This window comes from Neofelis nebulosa, chromosome 14 (assembly GCF_028018385.1).
Source record: "Neofelis nebulosa isolate mNeoNeb1 chromosome 14, mNeoNeb1.pri, whole genome shotgun sequence".
NCBI lineage: Eukaryota > Metazoa > Chordata > Mammalia > Carnivora > Felidae > Neofelis > Neofelis nebulosa.
This window is the reverse complement of record NC_080795.1, coordinates 20,719,543-20,745,973: the sequence shown is the minus strand read 5'-3', so window position 1 is coordinate 20,745,973 and position 26,431 is coordinate 20,719,543. Positions and strand designations below refer to the sequence as shown.

General features: G+C 38.1%; 1 protein-coding gene across 1 annotated transcript in view; it reads left to right on the top strand.

Annotated features, from left to right (window-relative positions):
- Window positions 1-26,431, top strand: part of TRAM1 (translocation associated membrane protein 1) — a 33,592-nt gene continuing 7,161 nt past the window's right edge. Inside the window, exons 1-10 of the mRNA XM_058699797.1 lie at window positions 1-272; window positions 7,852-7,915; window positions 9,947-10,068; window positions 10,191-10,307; window positions 12,009-12,067; window positions 13,733-13,817; window positions 21,288-21,358; window positions 21,460-21,564; window positions 23,144-23,287; window positions 23,635-23,795. Coding sequence (XP_058555780.1) covers window positions 150-272; window positions 7,852-7,915; window positions 9,947-10,068; window positions 10,191-10,307; window positions 12,009-12,067; window positions 13,733-13,817; window positions 21,288-21,358; window positions 21,460-21,564; window positions 23,144-23,287; window positions 23,635-23,795 — 1,051 coding nt within the window. The 5' untranslated portion in view covers window positions 1-149. The remainder of the gene's footprint in view (window positions 273-7,851; window positions 7,916-9,946; window positions 10,069-10,190; window positions 10,308-12,008; window positions 12,068-13,732; window positions 13,818-21,287; window positions 21,359-21,459; window positions 21,565-23,143; window positions 23,288-23,634; window positions 23,796-26,431) is intronic.

Here is a 26,431-nt window from a genome sequence, read left to right as displayed (position 1 = left end):
GGCTGTGGGATGGGAAGTGAAGCCCCAGCGAGTGGCAGCGGCGGGGCTGTGAGGAGCAGGCAGGGGGAGGCGGCGGCGGCAGCTAGTCGGTGAGCAGCTGGAAAGAGCGGAGCCGGGGAGCACCTGCAGGCACGGGCGGTGGCTTCACCATGGCGATTCGCAAGAAGAGCACCAAGAGCCCCCCGGTCCTGAGCCACGAATTCATCCTGCAGAATCACGCGGACATCGTCTCCTGTGTGGCGATGGTCTTCCTGCTGGGGCTCATGTTCGAGGTGAGTCCGCCCCGCGCCCCAACCGCCCGCCCCGCCGCCCCCTCCCCGGGCTGCCAGCCTCGGGCCCCCGGCTCCCCCGCCCCTCGGCCCCTCGGCCCTGGACCGCGGGGGACGGGGCTGGGGGGGAGGTGCCGGCCCCCTGGACCCCGAGGTGCAGGCCTGCCCTGCCCTGCCCCGCGCGGGCCTGGGGATGCCGAGCCCCGGCAGGCCTGGCCACCGACCGCAGGAGCTGGGGGCCACCGCGGCGCCCACTTAGCCTCCGCGCACACCCCGCCCCCGCCCCAGTCCCTGTCCCCGTCCCCTCCCGCCGGCCGCGCCGCGCAGTTCCTGGTTCCCGCGAAGGGTTACGTGGCAGCCGGCGAGGGGCCGGCGGGCGGCGGGGGCGGCCCCTGTGCCGCCGAGCTGGCTCCCGGGCGGGTGGGCGGGCTGGCTGGGGGATGGCCGGCCCAGGGCGCCGAGTGCGTCCGACCGGCGCGGGCTGGAGACTAGGGGAGGCCAGGCCTCGGGGGGGGGGGGGGGGGGGCCCTTGTAGGACCGAGTTCGGGATGAACGGGCAACAGCCGGAGCCAGGCGTCTGCTGCCTATTTGAAGGGCGGTGGCCGCGGGGCAGCGAGTGATCTCCACGAGTTCGGTACATTGAGGCACACCCGATTGTTTTCATTCTTCTCTCCCAATCTGGTATTATTACCACTTACCGAACTTTCTGCCGTGACTCTTGCTTTTTCCTTAAAGAAACAAGATCTGATCCATAAATGTAGCTCCTGAACAGCCGTGCCAAGAAACCGAGTGATTTTCTTTTTGTTTCTTGAAGTATGAGAGAATGGAAATGTCAGGAGTGTGTAAATTCTCTTCCCACATGCCTAGTATTTTGATGACTTATTTAACAGCTGTTGAATAGGGGTAATAAACTTTGCAAGGTGAACGTGTATGTAACATCCTACGGTTTTCTTTCCCTCGCTCCTCAGTACACACGCCCATTCCTTACCTTCTTTTCCTTTAAAAATTTTCTATATAGCCGCTATGCCCCATCAGATATACTAATTATTTTACTTATGTATGGTTTGTCTCCCTCCTCCTGGGAATATAACTTCGGTGAGGGCAGAAACTTTGAGGTTTTATTAGTCTGTTTCCAGTACCTGGAATAGTACCTGGGATATAGTAGGTGCTTTAAAAATATTTGTTGAATGAGTGACATTAAGAATTCTTGAGAAAAACTAATAGAACGAGACTGCCAGTGACAGATGAATAAATTTTTTTTGTGAACAAGATGAATAAAATTTTTAAGTGGAGTCGATGTGGGTTTTATAAATGTTATTAGGTAAGTTAACATTTTAGTTTACTTTTACTTCTGTTTTAATAGGCTTTTCTGGACCTAGATAGATTTTTTTGATTCCTGATAGTGTCATTTATTCCACCCAGTCCACTACTAAGGAGGTAGTAGGTATGGTGGAAGGAAAAGTTAGAAGGGAACTAACTAACATACGTCCCACGCTATTAGGCTGGCCCTATGCTACTTACTTATTGGGTGACTCAAGTCTAAGCCTGAGTGTTTCTGTGTAAGGAAATAACAGCACCTGTGGCATTCTCACAGCCGCTGTTACAAGAATCAGATAATATGGTGTGAGAGCATCTGATGGTTGTGTAAAGTACTATATGAATGTATGATTTAAAAATGCAATTCTAAACATTTGTACTCACTTTCCGAATTTTGCATTTGTATACATTTTCTGCCTTGATATTTGAAGTAATACTTTGGTATGTACAATTTTGTAAAAACAGTTTTGTGAAAGTTGCCATAACCCATCTCCACATGTTAAGAATTCCTGACTTTAAAAATATAATTTAAGAGTAATATTACCTGCAGGGTATATTTGCATTGTTTTCAATGAAATGGAATATAAATCAGAAATCCCGACACTTAAAAATGGTGTAACTTTGCTTTTATGTAAGAGATTTCACACTCTTCTACCGTATTTTGAGGGGAGTTCACCACCTATACCTTGCCCCACGTCAAAAATTTTTTTATATAGTGAGTGGATTTTTGACTCTATGTAATCTGTAAAATTTGTAAATCTGAAAAGACACAACAAAGACTTAAATAGAAGTTGAGGGAACATTAAAGTAATATACAGAAGAGGGGTGTTTGTGCAAATTGTACATGTTTCTTACCACATGTTAAAGTTTTAGGATTTGAATGCATGTTATCTACATATCAGAAAAACTTAATTAGGTTAGTTTTCCTATTTGACTTTTAAAATAATTGCTGCTGAATCTCAAATTAACTAACATTAACATAACTATAGAATTACAGTATTTGTGCTAGAATAATAGAGAAGTTGATGTTTTTGCTATAGAACCTGCTAAGCCTTTTGTGTAAATATATTGAGGAAATGTCAGAGGATTTATGGTGAAATTGACAAAATGAAAACAGATACTGTATTACTAGCCAAAATGAAAAATCGATATAGATATACTGTAGAAGCATAGATGCTGTAGCTAAAGGGGCTCATGTTCAAGTTAGGGCTCTGCAGCCTGCTCAGTAGGTGACCTAGGGCATATCATTTAACTTCTCAGAACTTGTTTCCTTTTCTGTAAAACCAGGCTCATTGGGTTACTCTGAGAATTAAATTAACTAATGTGTATCATGGCTTTAGTGCAGTGCTTGGCTTACAGGAACCATGCCATAAATAGTAGCTATTATTATTCATTAGATATTTATCAAAGTTGAAAATAGAAGACAGCATTTTTTTTTTAATGTGTATTTTTGAAGGAGAGAGAGAGAGGCAGAGCTTGAACAGGGAAGGGGCAGAGAGAGTGGGAGACACAGAATCCAAAGCAGGCTCCAGGCTCTGAGCCGTCAGCACAGAGCTGGACGTGGGGCTCCAACCCACAAACCGTGAGGTCATGACCTGCGCCGAAGTCGGACACTTAACCGACTGAGCCACCCAGGCCCCCCTAGAAGACAGCATTTTTAAATGTGAGAGAAGAGTCCAGTGGTTAGCATTTAAAGAGATTCATATACAAAAAAGGTTGAAAAAGAAGTAGACTGTTTTGGAGAAATCGAAGTTTAATTTCCAGGAAACTTCATGTTATCAAAAATTGCTTGTAACTTATAATCATAGTTTTAGCAGTCAGTATCTGTCCACATAATGCATATCACGGTCTATAGTTAATGACTTCATATTTGAGTTAGGAAAATTTGAACAATCAAAAAATACAAGGATGTTTGGGAATTCAAGTGAGGATAAGAGGAGTTAGGGCTTTCCAAGAGGAATATTTTCATCTGGAAAGGAGCTTCTTTGCAGGAGGCCGGGTTGTGTGTACCAAGCAGACTTGAGGGAGCATTTACAATTGTAGCTATCTTGGAAGAGTTCTAGAGGCTTGTTGTATTTTTAAGGATGACGTGCCTTAATGCTAACGTTTTCTTTCCATCTCATTTTTTAAGAACTTAAGTTTATATAAGCTGGTGGGGAAGTGGAATTTGATACTCAGAAATTGTCTTTATCTTTCAGGCATACAGTCAGTATAGTAAGTCACACCTTCCTCTAACAAGCACAAAATAATTTTAGCAAGAAAAAAATACCAAGCCCCAGCTGGTGATCACTTGATTAAGCAAACATTAGGATATTCATGATATTACATACTCATAGAATTAGGTAATTCCTCAGGATTTATGTGACCTGTTCAAGATGTATCTATATAAGTCTCATTCTTTTCTCGTAAATGTCCAAAACTGTCATAAACTCAGTTGTCTTACTATTAACTGATTGTAATATTAATTTAAAGGATTGCTAGCTGGGGTGTGAGTCTTAGGAGGCCTGGAAATGGCTAATAGCATGATCACTGGTTTACTTTTTCAATAAACTTTTTGGGATGTGTGGTTTGTATTTTTCCTCTTGCTCTACTTAATGCCACATGCTAAAGTAGCTGGAGGCCAGGTTTTAATTGTATTTGGAAGCCCACCATAAAAAGATAATCCAGTTTTTGTTGCTTTTGGTATTTGATATTAAATTTATCTTTAAAGAATGTCACTTGTCCTTTTTAAAGGACTCCTAAGTAGTTTTCTTAGCTATGGTAGTGGTGACCTCATATGCCAAACTAGAAACAGGTATGTGGTGAAAGTATGTTATGTGCTGATGTGTGAGAAGTCTAAACAAAGATATCAAAAAAATGAAATTTAGTAATCAGTCAACTTTATTAAAAATAATCACATGAAAGCAGTGTTGCCCTAGAAACTCATGCCCTCATTCTGCTCTGATGCATCCGTATGAATGACCCAAATGGTAATACCAGAAGCCTTCCTCGCCTTTTCTGTTCGAGTGACCTTTACATATCTACCACAGTTAAGCAACTCATTTTAGTGCCCATACTGTGGACTTTATCACGTAGCCTGCCTTGTTTCCAGATTCTGAATTCCAGTAGAACAGAACACAGCCACAACCTACATATTGTTTCATCTCCCTCATTCTACTGTTCGTATGCCAGCTCTCTACCTAATCTAAGCTTTTATGGTCCCTTGGCCCCCGCATTGCTTTGCTTTCTTCCTGTAGACTTTAACTACTTGTCCCCACTCACCCCAGGCCCTCAGCTCCCTTTCCTCATGGTCTTTCTCCATATTAGCCCTGCATATATCCAACCAGCATCCGCCTTTTATGTGCTTCTCCATTCATGGATTGCTGAGGGCTGCCAGAGAAAGTGCTACACTTGTGCGGATAGATTATGTTACAAATCAAAGGTTTCTAATCTCAGACTTCAGTAACACCCAGTGATCTTTTTTACTTTTCCCTGGCCAGCTCCTTTCCCTATAGGAACAATATAAATATTCATCATCCAAATCCCCCATTACGCTTAACAGATGGCATTGCTTTTTTTCCCCCTACAGAGAAAATAAGAGTTTATTAGATGTGAATTTCTTCAGTTTTCCTGCCTTTTGCACTTATCTGTCTCATCCATTACTGCTTCTTCATGTAAGAAGAAAACTATTCAAAATTAACTTCTAGCTCTATCCTTACATTTCATTCCTTGTGAGATCTTCCTGTCCATTATCCCCTTCTATGCTGAATTTCTTCCTTTTCCCTGGCACCTTCTTAATTGCCCCCACACAAGCTCAGTCTCTCTCGTCATAAAAACATTAATTTTGACTTGGCATCTATTGCTAGATACCATTTTCTTTCTATTGTGTTCTTCAGTCCACTGTATGTGGTTTTTGCTCTCACTGCTTCATTGGGATCACTCAAGCTGTGACCACTGTTGACTTCTTAAACTGTCCAGTCAATTGTACTCTTTTCCTGCCAAGTCTCTTTTGAAACCTTGACTTTATTAGCCATACCTTTTTGCCATGTTTCCTCCTTAGCTTCAAGGGCATCAAGCCCTCTTCATTCTCTTTCTGCCTCTCTGATCATTTCTTCTCATTTTGCCACCAGCTTTTTCTCTGCCCACTCCGTGGCTCTGATGTTGTCCTACTTCTCTACAAACACTGTGCACTCTCCATAAGTGATTTATGTACCCCCAAAGCTTCAACTACTACCTGTAAAGTAGAGACTCCCAAGTCTTTAAGCAAGGGTCTCTTGGCAGAGTTCCAGGCGTAGGCTTATATGCCCACTGGTCTTTCCACCTGTGTATCTCACAGAAATCTAAGTTCATCTAAAACTCAGTTTTTTCCTCTTTTCCCCAAAATCTGCTCCTCCTCTTGTATTCCACATTTTTATTAATAGTGTTACTTTTCACCTAATTGTTCAAGCTGCAAGTGTCCGTACATAATCTTTGACTCTTTCCTCTTACTCCCCAAGCCTTATTCTGCCTCTATCCCACTATCACCGTGTTAGTTCAGGTCTTACTGTCTTTCATGTGGTATCTTGCAGAAGTTTTATATTTTGATTTGTATACTTCATTTTATGTGTTATCGAGTATTTATTCAACAGTATCGATCAGTCAATCTAACATGGGTCAGGAGGCCCTATGCTGGGCTCTAAGCATGTAATGAAGAAACAGGCATGGTCCCAGCTCTTACGGAGCTTACTTTCTAATGAGTGTGATAGAAATTAGTAATATTATCACACCAACAGTATGTGTTTTGAAAGAAAGGAACACAGTTTTCTGAGATAATCTAACCAAGGAAGTGACCTACTCTAAGAAGACAGGGAAGGCTTCCTTGAAAAGGTGTGATTGAACTGAGATCTGAAGGGGGAAGGTTTTCAACAGGGTTTCAGATAGAACTTGCACAGACCCTGTAATAGGGAGGAGTGCGGGAGGCAGTGGTCTGAGGTAGGGCTGGAGAGAAGGGAATGGGCACAGATTGTTGTATGGGCCGCGTTAAAGATCTTGTTCTTTATCCTACAAAGAATGGGAATCCAGTGAAGGATTTTTGGGGTGGGGATAGAGGATGGGTGGCATAGGGAAAGGTGTTAACATGGTCAGAAGGTGATTCCGGTTGAAGTGTGGAGAATGGATCTGATGCTTTAGAGACCACTTAGTAGGTTACATCCATGATCTTTCTGAAAAATACAATTAAACTTCCCCCGCCCCTAATAACCAATAACCAGTTGTGCCAAAATAAAATCTAAACTATTTAGTTCAACAAACAAGGCCCTTCCTAGCACTCGATAAGTTTTCTAGTCTTTTCTACTGCTTACTGATGCATATCCATGCCAGGCCTCATGTTTGCTGCTACTCAACCTTTGTGCTTTCTCTTCTTTTATCTAAGCTGCCCTCTTCGTCCCTCTTTATGAGGTTAGGGAACTTCTGTTTCCAACAAGAGACAGTTCCACACCACATGCTCTGAGAAGCCTTTGCCTCATTCCCCACTCCAGGAAAAAAGCAAAAGCAAAATCAAAAACAAAATGCATTCTTTATCCTGAGTACCTGTTTGCACTGATTCTATAGAATTATAACACTTTGTTTACTTATCTTCCTGACCCAACTGAGCTGTGAGTCATCAAGAATTGTATCATTCATCTTTGTTGTCCTTTCTTGTCTAGCACATGACCGGGCGCCTATAAATATTGAATAAGCATTCCATCTTTCTGTTCTGACCACTTCACTTTCACCAGTAGTCAGGTCAGTTAAGTATTTATTGACCACTTAACTGTCCCAAATGTGTGGGAGATAAACATACACCACAGACCCTACCTTGGATCCATTTTGTCATGGTAACTGTGCTTCCTTTTCTGTATGAATTTACATTCCAGTTTTTTCTTGATAGGAACTTTGTTCATGGTACAGAGTAGAGAGTCTTTTTTGGATCAAATCCCTATTTACTGAAACTGCAGAGTGTCCCTTTAGAAATCTAAAGTTAAGAATAATACAGACTCATCTAAACTGCAGCACTCTCAGGTGAATTATGTTCACTCCCAAGCTCAACTCCTTGGTGATCAGGAATTCCAATTGGGCCTGTCATGGTGCCACAGGAACTAGGGTGCCCTTGGTTCTTAGATTTGGGGCAGAACTTTTAATGGTTTCCTCCCCTGGTCTTCTATTTGGGAGAAGGTCACAGATTAACTTGATCTTTTTTTTTTTCTTTCTTTCTTTCTCTCTTTCTCTCTTTCTTCCTTCCTTCCTTTCTTTCTTTCTTTCCTTCTAGATAACAGCAAAAGCCTCTATCATTTTTGTGACTCTTCAGTACAATGTTACCCTCCCTGCAACAGGTAGGTAGTTTTCTGTTAGTTTACTTGAACAAACTTGGAAATTTCCATGAATACTAAATTCCTTCATTTTAACAGATTTCATTCATGATTAGGCTGAACATTATTATGATGATTTTGTAATGCAGAAATGATGTTTTTGTTGGCTGCACCCTATGCACTATATGAAAATCGGAATTTATGTGTTTAATGTTTATTGTATATTTTCTAAGTGGACTTGACTTTCCTTTTTTTTTTTTTTTTTCTTTTTGCCTTCTCTTCCTTCTGATCTTTTCCATAAGAAAATTCTAAGAATAGATATTGTTAAAGTGTATTGTTAAAGTGTTATCATTCAATCAAGGTTTCTAAAGGTACAGTGTTTAGGTTCAGTTTCTCTGACCTATGAGTTATGTTTTGGACCTATAATAATCCTTTTAAGCCTGTTTTATTTTTGTGTTTTTGTTGTGCTCTACCTGTAATAGTTACTTGATTAAAGAGGAAGTCAGTAAACTCTAGGAGTTATAAAAGCATCCAAACTACACTTTCAGGCTTTATTTTTAAAAGTTTTCTTTCTTTCTTTTTTTTTTTTTTTTTTTTTTTAATTTTAAGTAGGCTTCACACCCAACATGGGGCTTGAACTTACAATCCTAAGATCAAAAATCACATGCTATACCACCTGAGCCAGCCAGGCACCCCTAAATGTTTTATTTCTAAATTGGGCTATGTGAAAATCAAGTTGTTATTGGATATTGGTTGCAATTGAATACAGTAATACAGTTAACTAGCATGGGTGAGGGTATTTGGCTAATAAAATATTAACATATTCAGACAAGTATTTGGCTCTGTATTTAGAATGCAAGATCAGATAGATGTATGTATGTATATATATGTATATATGTGTATACACATGTATATATATAAAACATTGAATTGGATTTAATTCAATTATATAGTTGTATAAATACAGTTGACCCTTAAATAATGCAGAGGTTAGGGGCATCGACCGCTGCACAATCAAAAATCCATATATAATTTTTGAATCCCCACAAACTTAGCTACAATAGCCTACTGGTGACCAGAAGCCTTACCAATAACATAAACTGTCAATTAACATGTTTTGTGTATGTATTATATACTGCATTCTTATAATAAAGTAAGCTAAGAGAAAAGAAAATGTTATTTAAAAAAAGAAAGTGTTACTAAAATCATAAGGACAAGAATGTACATTTACAGTACCATACTGTATTTCTTGAAAGAAATCGGCAGGTAAGTGGACCCATGCAGTTCAAACCCGTGTTGTTCAGATGTCAACCATATTTGATTTAGTGACTTAGATATCAGATCCCTTAAAATCACAAAGTTGTTTTGAAATTTGAATATGCCAGAGAAGAATAATGCTTCTTTTCCCCAATTGTTTCCATAATCGTAAAGCTTGGTAATAAGCTATAGCAATTCGCAAGTATTTGATTAAGATTTGTTTTGAAAAATGACAATTTCAAGGATTAAAAACAATTTTAAGTAGCAGTTGCTTCTATCTCTACTGCTTATAGATCAAAACTAATTCATATATAGATTAAATCATTTTTTTTCCATCAGAATCATAATGAAGTGTTTAATTTGAAATGAGGTAGAAAGTTTCAAAATTCCATGAAAAGACAGACATACAGGCTAAGTATAACTTTGTGTAACCTAAGTATAATCCGATCTCTACCTGGGATAATACCAATTTTACAGTCTTTTCGAGGATCTGAGTATGGCCTCCCTTTCCCTGTTTTTTGGTCTTTGATGGCTGTAAATGGCTGTAACTAACACGTGTCAGATCTTTTGTAAGTAATTTCTGAGGCCTTAGATTTCTAAGTGGTGTCTTCAATTTTCATTGCTCCTAAGACTCAAAATGTCTAAAGGCAAATTACCTATGATGTTTTCCGTGGGATTTATTTATTAGGTTATTAGTCTTCTTTTGTTTGTTTCCATAACTATGTTGTACTTAGTGCTGTTTTTATAATCTTAATGTATATTTTTGTGTATGTGTGTCCTGTCCTTTTTGGCCTTCAGAAGAACAAGCTGCTGAATCAGCGTCCCTTTATTACTATGGTATCAAAGATTTGGCTACAGTTTTCTTCTACATGCTAGTGGCGATAATTATTCATGCCATAATTCAAGAGTATGTGTTGGATGTAAGTATGCAATCTTAGAAATCTATACTTTGTAAAGTACTAGCTCTCCATACTGTGGTAGTCATATATTAAATATATTTTATAATATATTCTTAATTACTAATGGTTGTTTTTATTTTTAGAAAATTAATAGGCGAATGCACTTCTCCAAAACGAAACACAGCAAGTTTAATGAATCTGGTCAGCTTAGTGCATTCTACCTTTTCTCTTGTATTTGGGGCACATTCATTCTAATATCTGTAAGTATATACTGTGCTGAAGTTTTCATTTCTCAAAGTATTTATGTTGTATACCCAGAACAAAAAATGATGTCCTATTTTTAATGCTCGTAAGCAAATCCTGAACCTTAGAAAATCCCTCTTCTATTCTTGTTCTTATCTAAGATGAGGAATTCTGTTTGAACTAGTATAAATCAGATTTCAGTGATAAATGGCTCTTTTGATTAGTTTTTATACAGCAGAAATTCTAAACTATGTCTATGTTTCAGAGAGTTATTCATTTTCAGTCAGTCTGAATGTCGATTTTGTATCTTGCAGTCATTTGCAGATAACTCTCTATTAGCAAAAAGAGTCAGAGGTCAGTGATACTTTTAGTGGGTTCCATGAGTTGTAATGTTTCCAGTCATTTCCTCTTTTAAAAATAGTCTGAGGGGCTCCTGGGTGGCTCATTTGATTAAGTGCCTAACTCTTGATCTCAAAGTCATGAGTTCAGGCCCCATGTTGGGCTCCAAGGTGGGTGTGGAGCCTACTGAAAAAAAAAAAAAAGTTGAGTATTGCCCAAGCAACTTAAAATATTATATAACTTTTCAGTTAAAGCCATCAAAACCTTTAAGTGTATCATTCTAACTAATGAGGGGGAAGGGAGTATCTACATCAGTTTTAATATTCACACTCTCTGAAATTTATATGGACTCCAGAATGTACAAATTTTTGAGTTTATCAGGACACACAATTTTTTTGCATTACTGTGTTAAAGATGAGTAAACAGGCAAGTGTATGATATTTAATGTTGGAAATACACTAAAACTCAATCTTTCCAGGGCTCATTCCATTTTATACTGCTGTTTCTATAATACTTTATAAATGTATGTAATTTTAGCTTAAAATCTAGTGTACAATTTTTTGAAAAAAATATAAAAGTACACATTTCAGTGGGAAATTATTTTTATTAAAGATAAGTCATTTGATGGGGCGCCTGGGTGGCGCAGTCGGTTGAGCGTCCGACTTCAGCCAGGTCACGATCTCGCGGTCCGTGAGTTCGAGCCCCGCGTCGGGCTCTGGGCTGATGGCTCGGAGCCTGGAGCCTGTTTCCGATTCTGTGTCTCCCTCTCTCTCTGCCCCTGCCCCGTTCATGCTTTGTCTCTCTCTGTCCCAAAAATAAATAAAAAACGTTGAAAAAAAAAAAAATTTAAAAAATAAAGATAAGTCATTTGAGAGGTTTTTTTGTTTGTTTGTTTTTACGTGTACAATAATTCTCACTGAATAGATGGGGTCGGTGTGTGGACATCATCCTATAAAACTTGGCAACACCTTCACCCTCCATCCACTGCCAAGTGCCACGTCTTCCTCAAAACCCTCCTCCGATTACCCGAGACGAAATTCATCTCTCCCATAGCCACTGTTAACCTCTGTTATGTACATTACTGGTTTTTGGTTGTTTTATGTTTGTTCGCCTACATGTATTTTTTATCCTGATGAATTGAAAGAATTTTGAAGGCCAGGAATTATTCTTATTTGACCTCATGTCTTTCATAGTGGTTTTTACTTTGCTAAAATAAGCAATTCAACGGACTCAGAAATAACTAAAAAGTTCAACTTCAGTGGGACTCTTTGGAGACTGGTCTGGGAAATTATAAATGTTCAAGAAATGAAAATACAGTGTTATTTTCCAAGAAGTTTGCATTGTACTCAATAGGCTAATTTTTATATCTTCTTTCTTAGGAAAACTACATCTCAGACCCAACTATCTTGTGGAGGGCTTATCCCCATAACCTGATGACGTAAGTCATTTTTAGCAGGCTTTTCCTAGTAATGGACCATGGTCATGTCACTTTTAAGCAGAATCCGTTCTTGTCATTCTCTTTAGGACTTTGCAAATTCATACAGTAGCTACTTCATCGGCAGTCCTGCTGCCATAAGAAAAAAATGTGCTTTTTTCATGTATATAATATTTCCAACATGTTCATTAGCTTGAGAAAACCGATTTTAACAAGAATCGTAATTTAGTTCTCTGTTTTCCCTTCTCCCTCATCCTTTCTGCTCATCAGTTCTCCATCTTCTCCATACTTCTGCTCCTTTTCTTTATCCCAGTCTCTTTTTATTCCTTTCATTTCTTGTTCTTTTACACTGTAAACTTGAAGGTAGGGATTGTTGTCTCTTTTATATCTTCCTAGCCCCCAAGGTGTCTATATAGACCTGTAAAACAGCCCAGGGTTGCAAAGACATTCTGCTAAATGACTCATTCTTCAAGCCCAGCTCTAGTAGGACTATTCCGCATTATTTTTCCTTGCTACTTTAGCCTGTATTGTCTTTTGCTTTCCTGAATTTGTCTTTTTGGTGTATTTTGGTAGTATCTCTATATTGTCTTGAATGTTCTATAATTGCCTCATTTGTGTAAGTTATATTGTACCCATGCCCACCAAGACTCTGTGTACCTTGACGGCAGTAGGAACTATCTCCATATTATATATCCTTCGTTGTGCCAGGCTGTATGTAGGTGTTCACCACCTAGACAGTGTTCAGTCAATGCCCTATGATGTAACAGTTGGAGAAAAAGATATGAAGGGAACAACGTGGCCATGCATACCTTTGTTTTAGGGCCAGCAGTAGTACCCGTACTGCTGAGTCATTCTGACTTTAAAAATGATACTAATTCAATGAGCTTTTGTGGAATAGGATGGTAGACATCAGGTTTATATGGGACTGTATCTCCCCTCTCCGCAAAAAACTTATTCCCGATTGGCTTTGTGTTTTCTATTATAGAAATCTGGAGGAGTAGGAGAATGGAGAACAAAGAGAAAGCAGGGGCACTGGAGGGTTATAATGTCATGAGACTGTTGATTCTAGGCTGATTAGATCTATCTCCAAGGGAACACTTCTATGCCTTATCCCTCTTTCTAATTCTGGTTTGCTTCCATTCTTTTGAGACTCTCTCAGGGTTCCAACCAGGTAGAGTTTCCCTAAGAAAAAATCCAGGGGATATCTGCAGTTGGGATTATACCAGTTTCGGGTGATGGTTTATCTGTACACCTTTGCTTTTGTGTCTGCTTTTTGCGCTTCCTGCTTTCCTTTTGATGAAACCTTACAGGTCTGTGAACTGATTCCCTCGGTCACGTTCCTTATGTTTTCAGTAGCTAACACGACATACTAATCAGTATTAATTTGCTAATAGACAAGGGGCTCTGGTACCTCTCAGCCAGCTTGCATGTCATCAGGGTTCTGCAGATGCTGTCTTTGCATCTGCTGTTTAATCCCGAGGAATTGACTGGTGGTAAGAATATTCTAGGGAGATGGGGAAGTGGCTGCTGGTGGGGCGCAGAGTATTGCGGGGGGGACATGAAATGATAACACAAAGGGAGCTCCGTAGTACACCCTGATTTCCAGTGTTTTACTTTATTCTTCTAAAATATTATGCTTTAAAAGATATTTTTTGCTTTCTTGTGCAGATTTCAAATGAAGTTTTTCTACATAGCCCAGTTGGCTTACTGGTTTCATGCTTTTCCTGAACTCTACTTCCAGAAAACCAAAAAAGTAAGCTGAGATTTTGTAACTTTGAAAGCTGTCTTGTCATTTTTTCCTTTTTTGAAAAGTCACTCTAAAATTAAACATTTCCTCATGTCTGTAACCTCCCCCCTTTCCTTCCCACCTCAACTCTCCCATTATTCTCCCACCTCCCCTCTTTCGTCAGAGACTAAATATCCTCACGTATCTCTTGATGTAAACCTTTCATCCTATTTTATCTTAGAGTGGAATCTTTTACATGTGACATGTTAATCACTTGTCTTAAAATTGTACTAGTGGTAATTTAAAATAAATTAAAATTAAAATTTCAAAATGCAACATTAGTTTTATATTATTGATACTCTTAGGAGTTTCACAAATGAGACAAAAGGATTAATCAAATTATTTTAAAACTAACCGTTCTATGTGCTAAGTCGCAGTGAAAAATTCAGTATAAAATAAAGTAAACCATAGTTAAACACTCAGTGGTGAAACTTTTCCTGAAATGGGTGGAGCATACTTTTAACATGTGGGAAAGATGTTTGTTTGTTGTTTGTTGTATTTGAACAAATAACTACCAGAGCAGTGCGATATCCTTCTTTCTGCTTTATCCTCCATACTCCTGAAGTCGGATGTCCGCAAAGTAAATTTTAGTTCCCTTATTTAACCCATTCTTCTCTCAAACCTGTACCAGTTCCCTGTTGCTTTAAACTGCTCAGGGCATCTGGGTGGTTCAGTCAGTTGATTTCAGCTCAGCTCATGATCCTGGGATCATGGGATCGAGCCCTGGGTCAGGACTTAAGATTCTTAAGATTCTCTCTCTCTCTCCCTCTGCCCCTCTGCCCTACTCATGCTCCCTCTCTCTCTCAAGAAATAAATAAGTAAATAAAATAAAATACAGCTGTTCACCTGTCCTCTATGGGTTTCTTTGGTGTATACAACCTCGTCTCTGCTCCTTTTTTCCTCTTTTCTCTCCTTGGTCTTCATTCACACTGATAGTCTCTAATTTTATGATCCCAGCACATCAGTTCTTTTTCTGGGAATACCTTTAAACTCATCAAATGCTCTTATTCCCTTTCTCAGGGAGAGATTATTTATAAAATCCCCACATAGGAAACATGGGTGGGAATATGGACAAAACAAGTTTGGTCCTGAGTTAACAAGTATTAAAGATGGGTATGGCTACATGGGGATTCTTTATACTGTTTGTTATATATGTATTTACATTTTTCTGCATTTAAAGCCTCCTTGCTTTGAGAAGCTTTTCAGGATAGAAGTGTAATGTGACCAGTTTATCTCTGCCTTCTCCAAAGCCACATTTATTTCTGTATGTACTGCAAATAGTTAATCCATGAGTATAGATACCTGATTTACTACTGTTTCGTGTCTGTGTTTTTTGTGTCCTGTGTGTTTGTCATCAACAACATCTGTCCTGATGTTGTCTGCTATGATTAGAAAATAGCACCAATTTAGAGTTATGTTAATTTCTTGTATCAAGAAGAATGTTTTTCTAGTTAAGTTGATTATAAGGATAAGGATGAAGATCCATAAAACCTTTGGCTTAGAACTATGTTAAGATAAGGGGCACCTGGGTGGCTCAGTTGGTTGAACTTCTGACTCATGATTTCAGTTCAGGTCATGATCTCACAGTTCATTTCATGACATCAAGCCCCACAGTTGGGCTCTGTGCTAACTGCATGGACCCTGCTTGGGATTCTCTCTTTCCCTCTTCTGTGCCCCTTCCCTGCTCGTGAGCTCTTACTCTCTCTTTCTCTCTCTCTCCCTCAAAATAACAAAAGAAAAAAAAAGAACTGTGTTAAGATAAGATTCTTAGGCTCACAATTTCCAGAAGCCCTTCCATATTCATTAAGCACCTAATGTGAACCACAGATGTCCTAGAGCTGTATTGTCCAAAACATAAGCCACTGGCCACATTTAAAGTAACTACAGTTGGGGAGCCTGGGTGGCTCAGTTGGTTGAGCGTCCAGCTTCAGCTCAGGTCCTGATCTCGCAGTCTGTGAGTTCAAGCCCCTCATCAGGCTTTGCGCTGAGGGCTCAGAGCCTGGAGCCTGCTTCGGCTGTGTCTCCCTCTCTGTCCCCTACCCTTCTCCCACTTATACTCTCTCTCTCTTTCTCAAAATTAAGTAGCAGCAAAAACAATTTTTAATACGTGAAGTAATTACAATTAAAAACCAAATTTACTTTCTGAGTCACACTTAGCCCTATTACAAGTACTCACTTAGCCACAAGTGGCTACATGTCTGCCATTTTGGATAGAAGAGCTAGAGAACATTTCCATCATCGCAGAAACTTCTGTTGGGCAGTATTGCTGAGAACATCATAGTTTCTTGATGTCTTACTACCATGGCTCAAATATTTAAAGCTCTCTTCATGTATGTACTTGTATACCCATGGACATAAGACATTTGGGCTTCATTATTAATCCATATGTCTCTGTCTTATTCCTTGACCATGTAAATAAAGAGGGACATTTCAAAGTGAATGTTCATTTTCGTTTTCAAAGTTCTTTCCTTATCAATTCCTGCCAGATGGCATTTCTCCAGAAATGCAATCTAATTTTTATGGAATAATTTGCATAACTTAGAACTTAACTGAAACTATTTTTAACACCTACATATGACAGTCGAAAGTAACTGTTTCAAGTAATTAACATAATTTGAAAGTAACAGCTGCATATGTGTTAAACAGTTTCTTAAAATTTACTCTATGAAAATTATTTTTGGAAGAACTCTTTACTGGAAGAAACTAGTACAGTGATTGTTTTGAACTGATCCTACAGAGAAATGAAGAAAGGAAGGAACACTGTTAGTAGCAGTTCAAGGGGTGTGTTAGTCACAAATAACTCAGTTTCTCCTGAGGAGAATATTTTAATTGCATACAGTATGTATGGCTCCATATAAACATTTCTCCATTTTGCCCATAAGAAGATTAACCATGTAATTTCTCAGCCAACTTGAATATATGAGCTTTCAGGGAAGTCTAGAGGAGATAGCCAAATACTTTATTTCCAATATTCAGTTTATTTCGTTTAATTATACATGCATATTGCATTGTCATATGAAGTATTTTAAATTAGATGTAATGCATTTTCCCATTCCCACCTCATGAAAGTTATATTCACACTTTCCACATGCAACTTTGTTGTTCATACCTGTCATTCATCACTAGAGCCAATTTTGAATCCTCTAACTCAGTTTTTCCAAAGTACATCATCTTCCCTCTAGTGATTCCTCTGTTAGACCTCTATAAGCACTTAGAAGTAACATTGATTAAGGTTCTTCAGGCTGTGTAACTTCCCCAAACATATATTTGTTGCTCAAAATAATGATATAGATCCCTATAACATAAGAGCTTTGAAAAGATTTAAATAGGAGGTGGCTCCATGTGTGGTTTAGCGAAAATCTTTGCCTTGTATTTGGGCATATTTATGCTATTCCATTTAAAGTCAAGTTTTTAGTAGTGTGTAGTTAAGAAAAGCATTTTCTTATAAAGATAGAATTTTACTGAAGTATATGCCTGATATTTTTAATAAAAAGATGTTTGAATAACAACTGAAAATGTCACTTGAAGTTATTTATAATTTTAGAACTTGTTTTGACTTAATGTCCTATATTTACTAGATTTTCCATAAAAAATGAGGCTATTAGAATTTTAATTCATCATTCATAAGAATAAAATCATTCTTATATAAATTATTTAAACATTAGCATTAAGAATATATAAGAACTTGGGGCGCCTGGGTGGCTCAGTTGGTTAAGCGGTCAATTTTGGCTCAGGTCATGATCTCACAGTCTGTGGGTTTGAGCCCCATGTCGGGTTCTGTGCTGACAGCCCAGAGCCTGGAGCCTGCTTCGAATTCTATGTCTCCCTCTCTCCTTGCCCCTCTCCCGCTCACACTCTGTGTCTGTCTCTCTCTCTCTCTCTCTCTCTCTCTCTCTCAAAAATGAATAAACATTAAAAAAATTTTAGAAAAAAGAATATATAAGAGCTTGATAAAGCTTTTCTAATAACTCATTTTCATTATATATTTTTTCTACTCAAATACAAAAGAAGTTTATTAATCTTTAAACAAAATAAACAAAACCTAATTTCTGGCTCCTGGTAGAAAACATTTGTTTACGTAATAATATTATAGGATGCTGTGTGAAAATGTCTTAAGAAGCCAAAACAGCTTTCTTTCAGCAATTCAGCTAGACAGTAGATTGTAGAACAATGATCGATGCTCTTGGACGGTATGCTGACTGCCTAACTGGAATCTCTGATGTGGCCAGTGAACTAAGATGGCCAAGTTTCACCCAGCCACCTCTGTTTCCCATTCCCCTCACTCCATGGAAATGTGTAACCCCAGAGACCATAGTGCTGGGCAAGGTTGTTGTTGGCCTCAGACATATAAGCACCCTGCCAGTGGAGCTGCAACCCCACAAGGATTGGAGAATGTTGGAGGAGTTTGGCCTAAAACAGGGGTGCCATTATAGCCATGATCTAATTGAAATATAGGTAAAATTTCTCTTTTAAAAAATCATGTTATGGGGCACCTGGGTGGCTCAGTCGGTTAAGCGTCCGACTTCAGCTCAGGTCACGATCTCACAGTATGTGAGTTCGAGCCCCGCGTCGGGCTCTGGGCTGATGGCTCAGAGCCTGGAGCCTGCTTCCGATTCTGTGTCTCCCTCTCTCTCTGCCCCTCCCCGGTTCATGCTCTGTCTCTCTCTGTCTCAAAAACAAATAAACGTTTAAAAAAAAAAAAATTAAAAAAATTAAAAATAAAAATCATGTTATATCATCCCCATTGCCTTTGTAATTTTAAAAGAATATGGGAATGTCTTTAATGTAGAATGTGTGTTCTCCAGTTCACAACGATCTCCACCATTCCCTATAGTATTAACACTCCTCTGTGTCACCCGTTTTTACTTAAACTTTTTCTCTGGTTGGACTTTCAAACATTCCTTTATAGACATTGGTCAATTTGTAAATAGCTGAAGGGAATGTTATTTGGAAAAAGATTTCTTGATCCTCTGTCCTTTGGAAAGTTGTAGAAACTTTTAAAAGCTCTTTCTGGGGCGCCTGGTGGCTTAGTCAGTTGAGCGTCCGACTTCAGCTCAGGTCATGATCTCACAGTCTGTGAGTTCAAGCCCCTCGTCAGGCTCTGACAGCATGAAGAAGCCTGCTTGTGATTCTCTCTCTCTCCCCCCTTCCCTGCTCTCTCTCTCTCTCAAAATAAATAAACATTTTTTAGAAATTAAATATTTTTTAATACCCCCCCCAAGAAGTTAGATTCTATAAAATAGTTTTTCCTGCAGTCATTCCAGAAAATTAATTCCATTGTGTTACACAAGTTTTTATGTAAGAAAATGAGTTTAGTGTTCAGTCAGTAATTTAAACACTTCAGAGCTTTTGTTACGACTATCGAGAGTCTCCCTGGTCTCTTTTCGCCTCAGAAATTTGGAGCATTGATTAACACATCTGAAGGAATATGGCAGTATTTCCCATATCAAGTCATTTACATGCCACTTGCTCTAACTTAAAATATTTTAATTAAAATTATAGTTAAAAGTATTTTAACTGTACACAACAAAAGTATTTTGTTGTGTACTATCTAAAATTATTTTGTACCGTGCCAGTGCTATGAATACCACACTCTAGGAAACATGTATATCATGTATATATTTAGTGGCACCTCTATTCATAGCATATGAAAACACATTTATAACACTACCAGTGAGCTGTTCTAAAATTATTATAAGAGCTGAAAAAGGTTCCCTTGTTGAATTTTTAGCATGTTAGTCTTGACATTGTTCTCCCTCTCTCCTTTTGTAAGGAGAAATATTTCATTGGAAGTTTAAAAATTATGTGGAGAAAATCTTAATTAAGAAAGTTCCTTTTCAGAGATCCTTCTCTTTCCAAATGGAAGAACCTCTCTAAAGTTGATGTTCTGTCTTGGGTTTTTTCCCTGACAGTCCCAAAACATCGTACTACGTGTGGTAATATCTGACTCTTCTCCTACCTTTCTAACACTTGATCTTTGTACCATTCTTACTAGAGAAGAGTTTTCAGTTTCAAAACTACAATTGTAAAATCTCTGTTCTTTCTCCGAAGATTTGGGGAAGTAACTCTACTGAACTGTAGAGACCTGCACTCAACTGTACTAGGTGGCAGACATGAGTTTTGTGAGGTTCCAGAAGAATACAGTTCAGCCCATTTAACATCAACCCACCATGTAAAACATTGTAGGCGCCTGGGTGGCTCGGTCGGTTAAGCGTCCGACTTCAGCTCAGGTCATGATCTCACAGTCCGTGAGTTCGAGCCCCGCATCGGGCTCTGTGCTGACAGCTCAGAGTCTGGAGCCTGCTTCTGATTCTGTGTCTCCCTCTCTCTCTGACCCTCCCCCGCTCATGCTCTGTCTCTCTCTGTCTCAAAAATAAATAAACGTTAAAAAAAATTAAAAAAAAAAAACATTGTAATTAGCAGCTGTAGTACATGAATAGTACTAACCAGATTAATACAGCTTTATACTACACATAGATCAGGCTAACGTAACTATGTTTTATACACACAGGCACACATACACACACACACATACATGTGTGGAAGAGCAAAAACCAGAGAGAGTAGAAATGAGAAGTCTATGCATTTCATTAATTAACAAGTGTTTATTGGGTTTAACACTCAGTTTTTACAAATATTTTTGACTGCAACTCAAGATGAAAAATCATAGTTTACATTATAATTTAATGTGTATATGTGTGTGTGTGAAAACCATAATAAAATTTTCATGAAACAGTGCAATGTGCTGTACACCCTAGTATTTTCTAGTTTATTTCATATTTTAAAAGATACTAGTGTGACTCCTAAATTGATTTCATGATCCACTAGTAGCCCTTGACTCACGTTTTTTTTTTAAACACGGTTTTTAAGATAATCAGGTCACTAGGGACTGTGGAAGAAAAAAGAAAAGCAAAAAGTAGAATCTGGATGTGTGGCTTTACAGGGTTATTAGAAGGAGAAAGACTATATAACAAGGTAGTATCCTAAGTGAGAAGATAAAATTTTAACCTTCAGTTTTAATGGTTATAACGGTTAAAAGGGAGTCAAAGCATGAGCTAAAAAATACGAATACTATTTTAAATAAAAGCATCTCTACTGCTATAAACATAGCAATTTTAATATTAGAAGGCAGCATTGTGATTATCAACATTATGTCATTTAATAGATGTTTATTACAGAAAGAAACCATAGGTTTTGGCCCTGAAAGGGATTTTGAGTTCTTCTGATTCAGGCAAACCCAAGTATTGAGTCACATTTTCCAGGTGAGACAGCTGAAGCCTAGAAAGGTGCTAAAGCCGTGTAGCAGCTGGGGTAGAATGCAGGGGCTGAATAGCCTTCAGGTCTTCTCTAAGAGTGTGTTTTTCACTCCACCACACTGCTACTAAGGAACGGAAATGTTTCGGCATGTTTTAATCTGTAATGCATCTCTGTTTACAGGAAGATATTCCTCGTCAGCTTGTCTACATTGGTCTTTACCTCTTTCACATCGCTGGAGCTTATCTTTTAAAGTGAGTTGGGATTTTGTTTGGATGTGTAAATGGACTGGGTAGATAGTATGCTAATCTGTCTGCTAATTAATCTTTACATTTTAAATTTGTTCTTTTAACAGCTTGAATCATCTGGGACTTGTTCTTCTGGTGCTGCATTATTTTGTTGAATTTCTTTTCCACATTTCCCGCCTGTTTTATTTTAGTGACGAAAAGTATCAGAAAGGGTAAGTTGCTTAGCCATTCTGTTTCTTGTGTAATTAAAGAGGCAGGGCCTGTATTGTCAAGGACTGTGCTATTGCCAAGGTCCCTGCTGCCGGCAATCATATCACTCTGTAAGCTGTTAGTAGTAGCTTTAAATAAAATGAAACGATTTTACAATTCAGGATGGTATTTTATTCTCTAAAATGGAGTCTTGTCTTAGTTAGCCAGATGTTACATTGAAACTTGTAATTTGGAAGAGTTTTAGGGTTTACTTTTCTATTATAACTTCTCTTTTGTTTAATGCATGTTTTTCTTGGAGGAGGAGTAATAAGGAAATGATAATAGGGATAAAAGTAACAGGGAAGAAGAAGATTAAATAATAGATTATATAAGATGCTAAAACATTTCAACGGCACAATTGGACTGCAAACAGAATTAGAGCACTATGACTTGTTTTAAAAAAAAAAGTAAAAGTAGGCCTATTAAATGGGAATGGGTGTTCTGTTAACAGGATAGCTTTTGTTTTGTCTTATTTAGCATTTTTGAAAATTTTTCTATGTACCGATAATTTTGAGGATCATTAATGATAGTTATATTTAAAAAAGAGATCAGCTAAATAAAAATTAATATTTCTTTTTTTTAAATTAAATTTAACTTTTTTTTATTAACTTGTATTATTTTTTATTTTTTTTAATTTACATCCAGATTAGCATATAGTGCAACAATGATTTCAGGAGTAGATTCCTTAGGGCCCCTTACCCATTTAGTCCATCCCCCCTCCCAGAACCCCTCCAGTAACCCTCTGTTTGTTCTCCATATTTAAGAGTCTCTTATGTTTTGTTCCCTTCCCTGTTTTTATATTATTTTTCTTTCCCTTCCCTTATGTTCATCTGTTTTGTCTCTTAAAGTCCTCATATGAGTGAAGTCATATGATTTTTGTCTTTCTCTAATTTCACTTAGCATAATACCCTCCAGTTCCATCCATGTAGCTGCAAATGGCAAGATTTCACTCTTTTTGATTGCCGAGTAATACTCCATTATATATATATATATATATACACATACATACATATATATATATACACATACATACATATATATATATACACATACATACATATATATACCACATCTTCTTTATCCATTCATCCATTGGTGGACATTTGGGCTCTTTCCGTCCTTTGGCTGTTGTTGATAGTGCTGCTATAAACATGGGGGTGCGTGTGTCCCTTCGAAACAGCACACCTGTATCCCTTGGATAAATGCCTAGTAGTGCAATTGCTGGGTCGTAGGGTAGTTCTATTTTTAGTTTTTTGAGGAACCTCCATACTGTTTTCCAGAGTGGCTGCACCAGCTTGCATTCTCCAAATTAATTATTTCTTTATTGGACTTCCTAGAATCTTAAATACGCTGTGTTATGTATCTTCAAGAGTGTGATATAGTATATAGCATATCCCCGACATTTTACTTCAGAATCTCTTTTGCAGAACAATAGGAAATGCTGTCTTAATATGCATTTACTTAATAGGAATCTGATTCATATTAGAATCTTTTCATATCTTTGCAATTTTATGAATTTGACTTAGGATATTTTTCTTACAGGTTTTCTCTGTGGGCAGTTTTGTTTGTTTTGGGAAGACTTCTGACTTTAATTCTTTCAGTACTCACTGTTGGCTTTGGCCTTGCAAGAGCAGAGAACCAGAAATTGGATTTCAGTGCTGGGAACTTCAATGTGTTAGCTGTAAGGTACAATCGATTTAACATTTTTCTCACTTTGTCCTGCTATATAGTATGTATTACCAATTTATGATACAAATCCCCTTAAAAAAAATAGAGACAAATATGGGGGGAGCATATTTATTTGATTTGATATCAGACCTGTTGCAGTTGCATATGTCTGAATTGAAATACTAAAGGATCTCTTTGACTTTGGGGATTAACTACTAATGGAATAATTGTTTATTAACATAATCTCGTCAGCCTTGGGAATTTAGCACTAAGTTAATTCTGTCAGTGCAAGATAGAATGCTTCATTCAATGACATTGTTTTGATGTACTCTTAATGTTTTGTTTATTGACTTTAATATCCTCAGAATTGCTGTCCTGGCATCCATTTGCATTACCCAAGCCTTCATGATGTGGAAGTTCATTAATTTTCAGCTTCGGAGGTGGAGAGAACATTCTACTTTTCAGGCACCAACTGTGAAGAAGAAACCAACAGTGACTAAAGGCAGGTCTTCTAGGAAAGGAACAGGTTTGTATTCAGTAAGCAGTGGAAAACATTTTTTTTTAAATGTTGTGGAGTCTTATTATAAACGTAGTAAGATTTAAAATCTTATAAAGAAATTTTTTTTCTCTCTTTAGCAAAATTAGAGGCAAAGTAAAACTTGCCCCATTCTACAGTTATTGTGTGAGGTCAGTTATTCCCCTCAAAAGCTGTCCACTAAATTTCTCTTTCCCAAGTTTTCCATTAGACTAGTATGTTTGGGCTGTTTTAGTAGCCAGTAGCTAGCCTAGAGAGTGGTAGTTTGTGCTTTCAAGCATCTTACTAATATTTAGAATACAAAACCTCTTTATAGCCCCTTCCCATCTGCCCTTTAGTCCCAACTGGAAGAGCTCTTTCTATAACTTCTTATTGCTTGATCTTTCATATTTGAGCCTGTATCTACTTTCTTTTCTCCTCTCGATTTTGATTGAAAAGGCATTGACATTGCAATAATTTTTTTGAACTTCCATTTGGTGTTATACTTGGAACTGTGACACAGGGAGTTCCAGTTTTATCGACTCTGGTTTGCTTCTTGTATGTCTTCATATTTGATAGTTTATGTCCTCCAGCCTTGTCCTATTCAAGCTTGTCTCAGTAATTCTTGGGCCTTTGTATTTCGTATAAATTTTTGTACATCTTTGTCAATTTTCACTCCCGCCCTCTCCCCCTCCCCCAAAAAAAACTCTTGCTGAGAAACTGGATTGGAATTACATTGAATCTATAGATCATTTCAGGGAGAATAGAGCACTTCAGGGCGTAAACATGGTGTATACTTCTATTTACCTAGATTGTCTTTAATTTCTCTCAGTAATATTTATTTAATACCATACCAAATGTAATCATATACCATAAAATTCAACCTTTAAAGTGTAGGTATCAGTGGTTCTTAAGTATATTCACAAAGTTCGTGAACCACTATCTAATTCCAGAACATTTTTATCTCCCCAGAAAGAAACCCCATGCCCACCAGCAGTCATTTCCCATCCCTTTCTTCCCCCTACCCCTGACAAATACTAACCTATTTTCTGTCTCTATGGATTGGTCTTTTCTTTTTTTTTTTTTTATTTTTTAAAATTTTTTTTTTCAACGTTTTTTATTTATTTTTGGGACAGAGAGAGACAGAGCATGAACGGGGGAGGGGCAGAGAGAGAGGGAGACACAGAATCGGAAACAGGCTCCAGGCTCCGAGCCGTCAGCCCAGAGCCTGACGCGGGGCTCGAACTCACGGACCGCGAGATCGTGACCTGAGCTGAAGTCGGACGCTTAACCGACTGCGCCACCCAGGCGCCCCTGGATTGGTCTTTTCTGCATATTATATGGAATCATATAATATGTGATCTTTTGCAAATGATTTCTTTCACTTAGCATGTACCTAAATGGATGTATATGCACATAGGCAACATATATACATTGCAGCATATGCCAATACTTTATTCCTTTTTATGGCCAAATACTATTGTGTGAATATACCAAATTATGTTTATCATTTATTAGTTGATAGGCATTTGGATTGTTTCCACTCTTTGGCTACTATGAATAATGCTGCTGTAAACATTTATGTACAGACTTTTGCTTTAACCCCTGTTTTTGCCTTTTTGGATATATACCTAGGAATGAATTGCTGGGTCCTATAGTTAACTGTGTGTTTAACATTTTCAGGGAAATTGCTAAACTGATTTCTAAAGTAGTTGCACCATTTTACATTCATTGTTTTTACATATGATATGCAGTTGTCCCTTGCACCATTTGTCAAAAAGACTAACCTTTCTCTATTAAGTTGTCCTGATATTCCTATTGAAAACCAGTTGGTCAGGTGCTTACAGGGCAGAATAAATAACTTGTTTTTGGCGAGGGGAGAAAATCGGTTGATCCAAAAGTAAGAATTTATTTCTGGGCTCTCGATTCTATCCTGTCAATCTGTGTACCTATTCTTATGCCAATACCACACTGTCTTGATTACTGTTGCTTTCTGGTTAGTTTTGAAATCAGGAAATGTGAGTCTTCCATTTTGTCCTTTTTCATGCTTTCGTTATTCTAGTCCCTTGCACTTCCATGTGAATTTTTTTTTTTTTAAGATTTTAAGTAATCTCTACACCCAGCATGGGGCTTGAACTCATGACCCCCAGACAAAGAGTCACATTCTCTAATGACTGAACCAGCCAGGCACCCCTCCATATGAATGTTAGGATCAGCTTGTCAATTTCTGCAAAAAAGCCAGCTGGGCTTTTGATGTGGATTACTTTGACTCTGTAGATTTCCTTGGGAAGTATGAACATGGATGTCTTTCCATTTATTTGGGTCTTCTTTCACTTCTTTCAATTAAATTTTATAGTTATCAGTATGTAAGTCTTGCATTTCTTTTTATTCCTCAATATTTTATTCTTTTTGATGATACTGTAAATAGAATTGTCTTCTTAATTTCATTTTTGTGTTAATCATTGCCAGTATGGAATTGATTTTTCCACATTTATCTTTTATCCTGCAACACTGCTGAATTTTTTAGGTTTATTATTGACTAGTGAAGTTTTGTGTGGATTCCTTGCCATTTTCAGTATGTAGGATCATGTCATCTGCAAATAGAAATGGCTTCACTTCTTCCTGTCAAATCTGTATGATTTTTATTT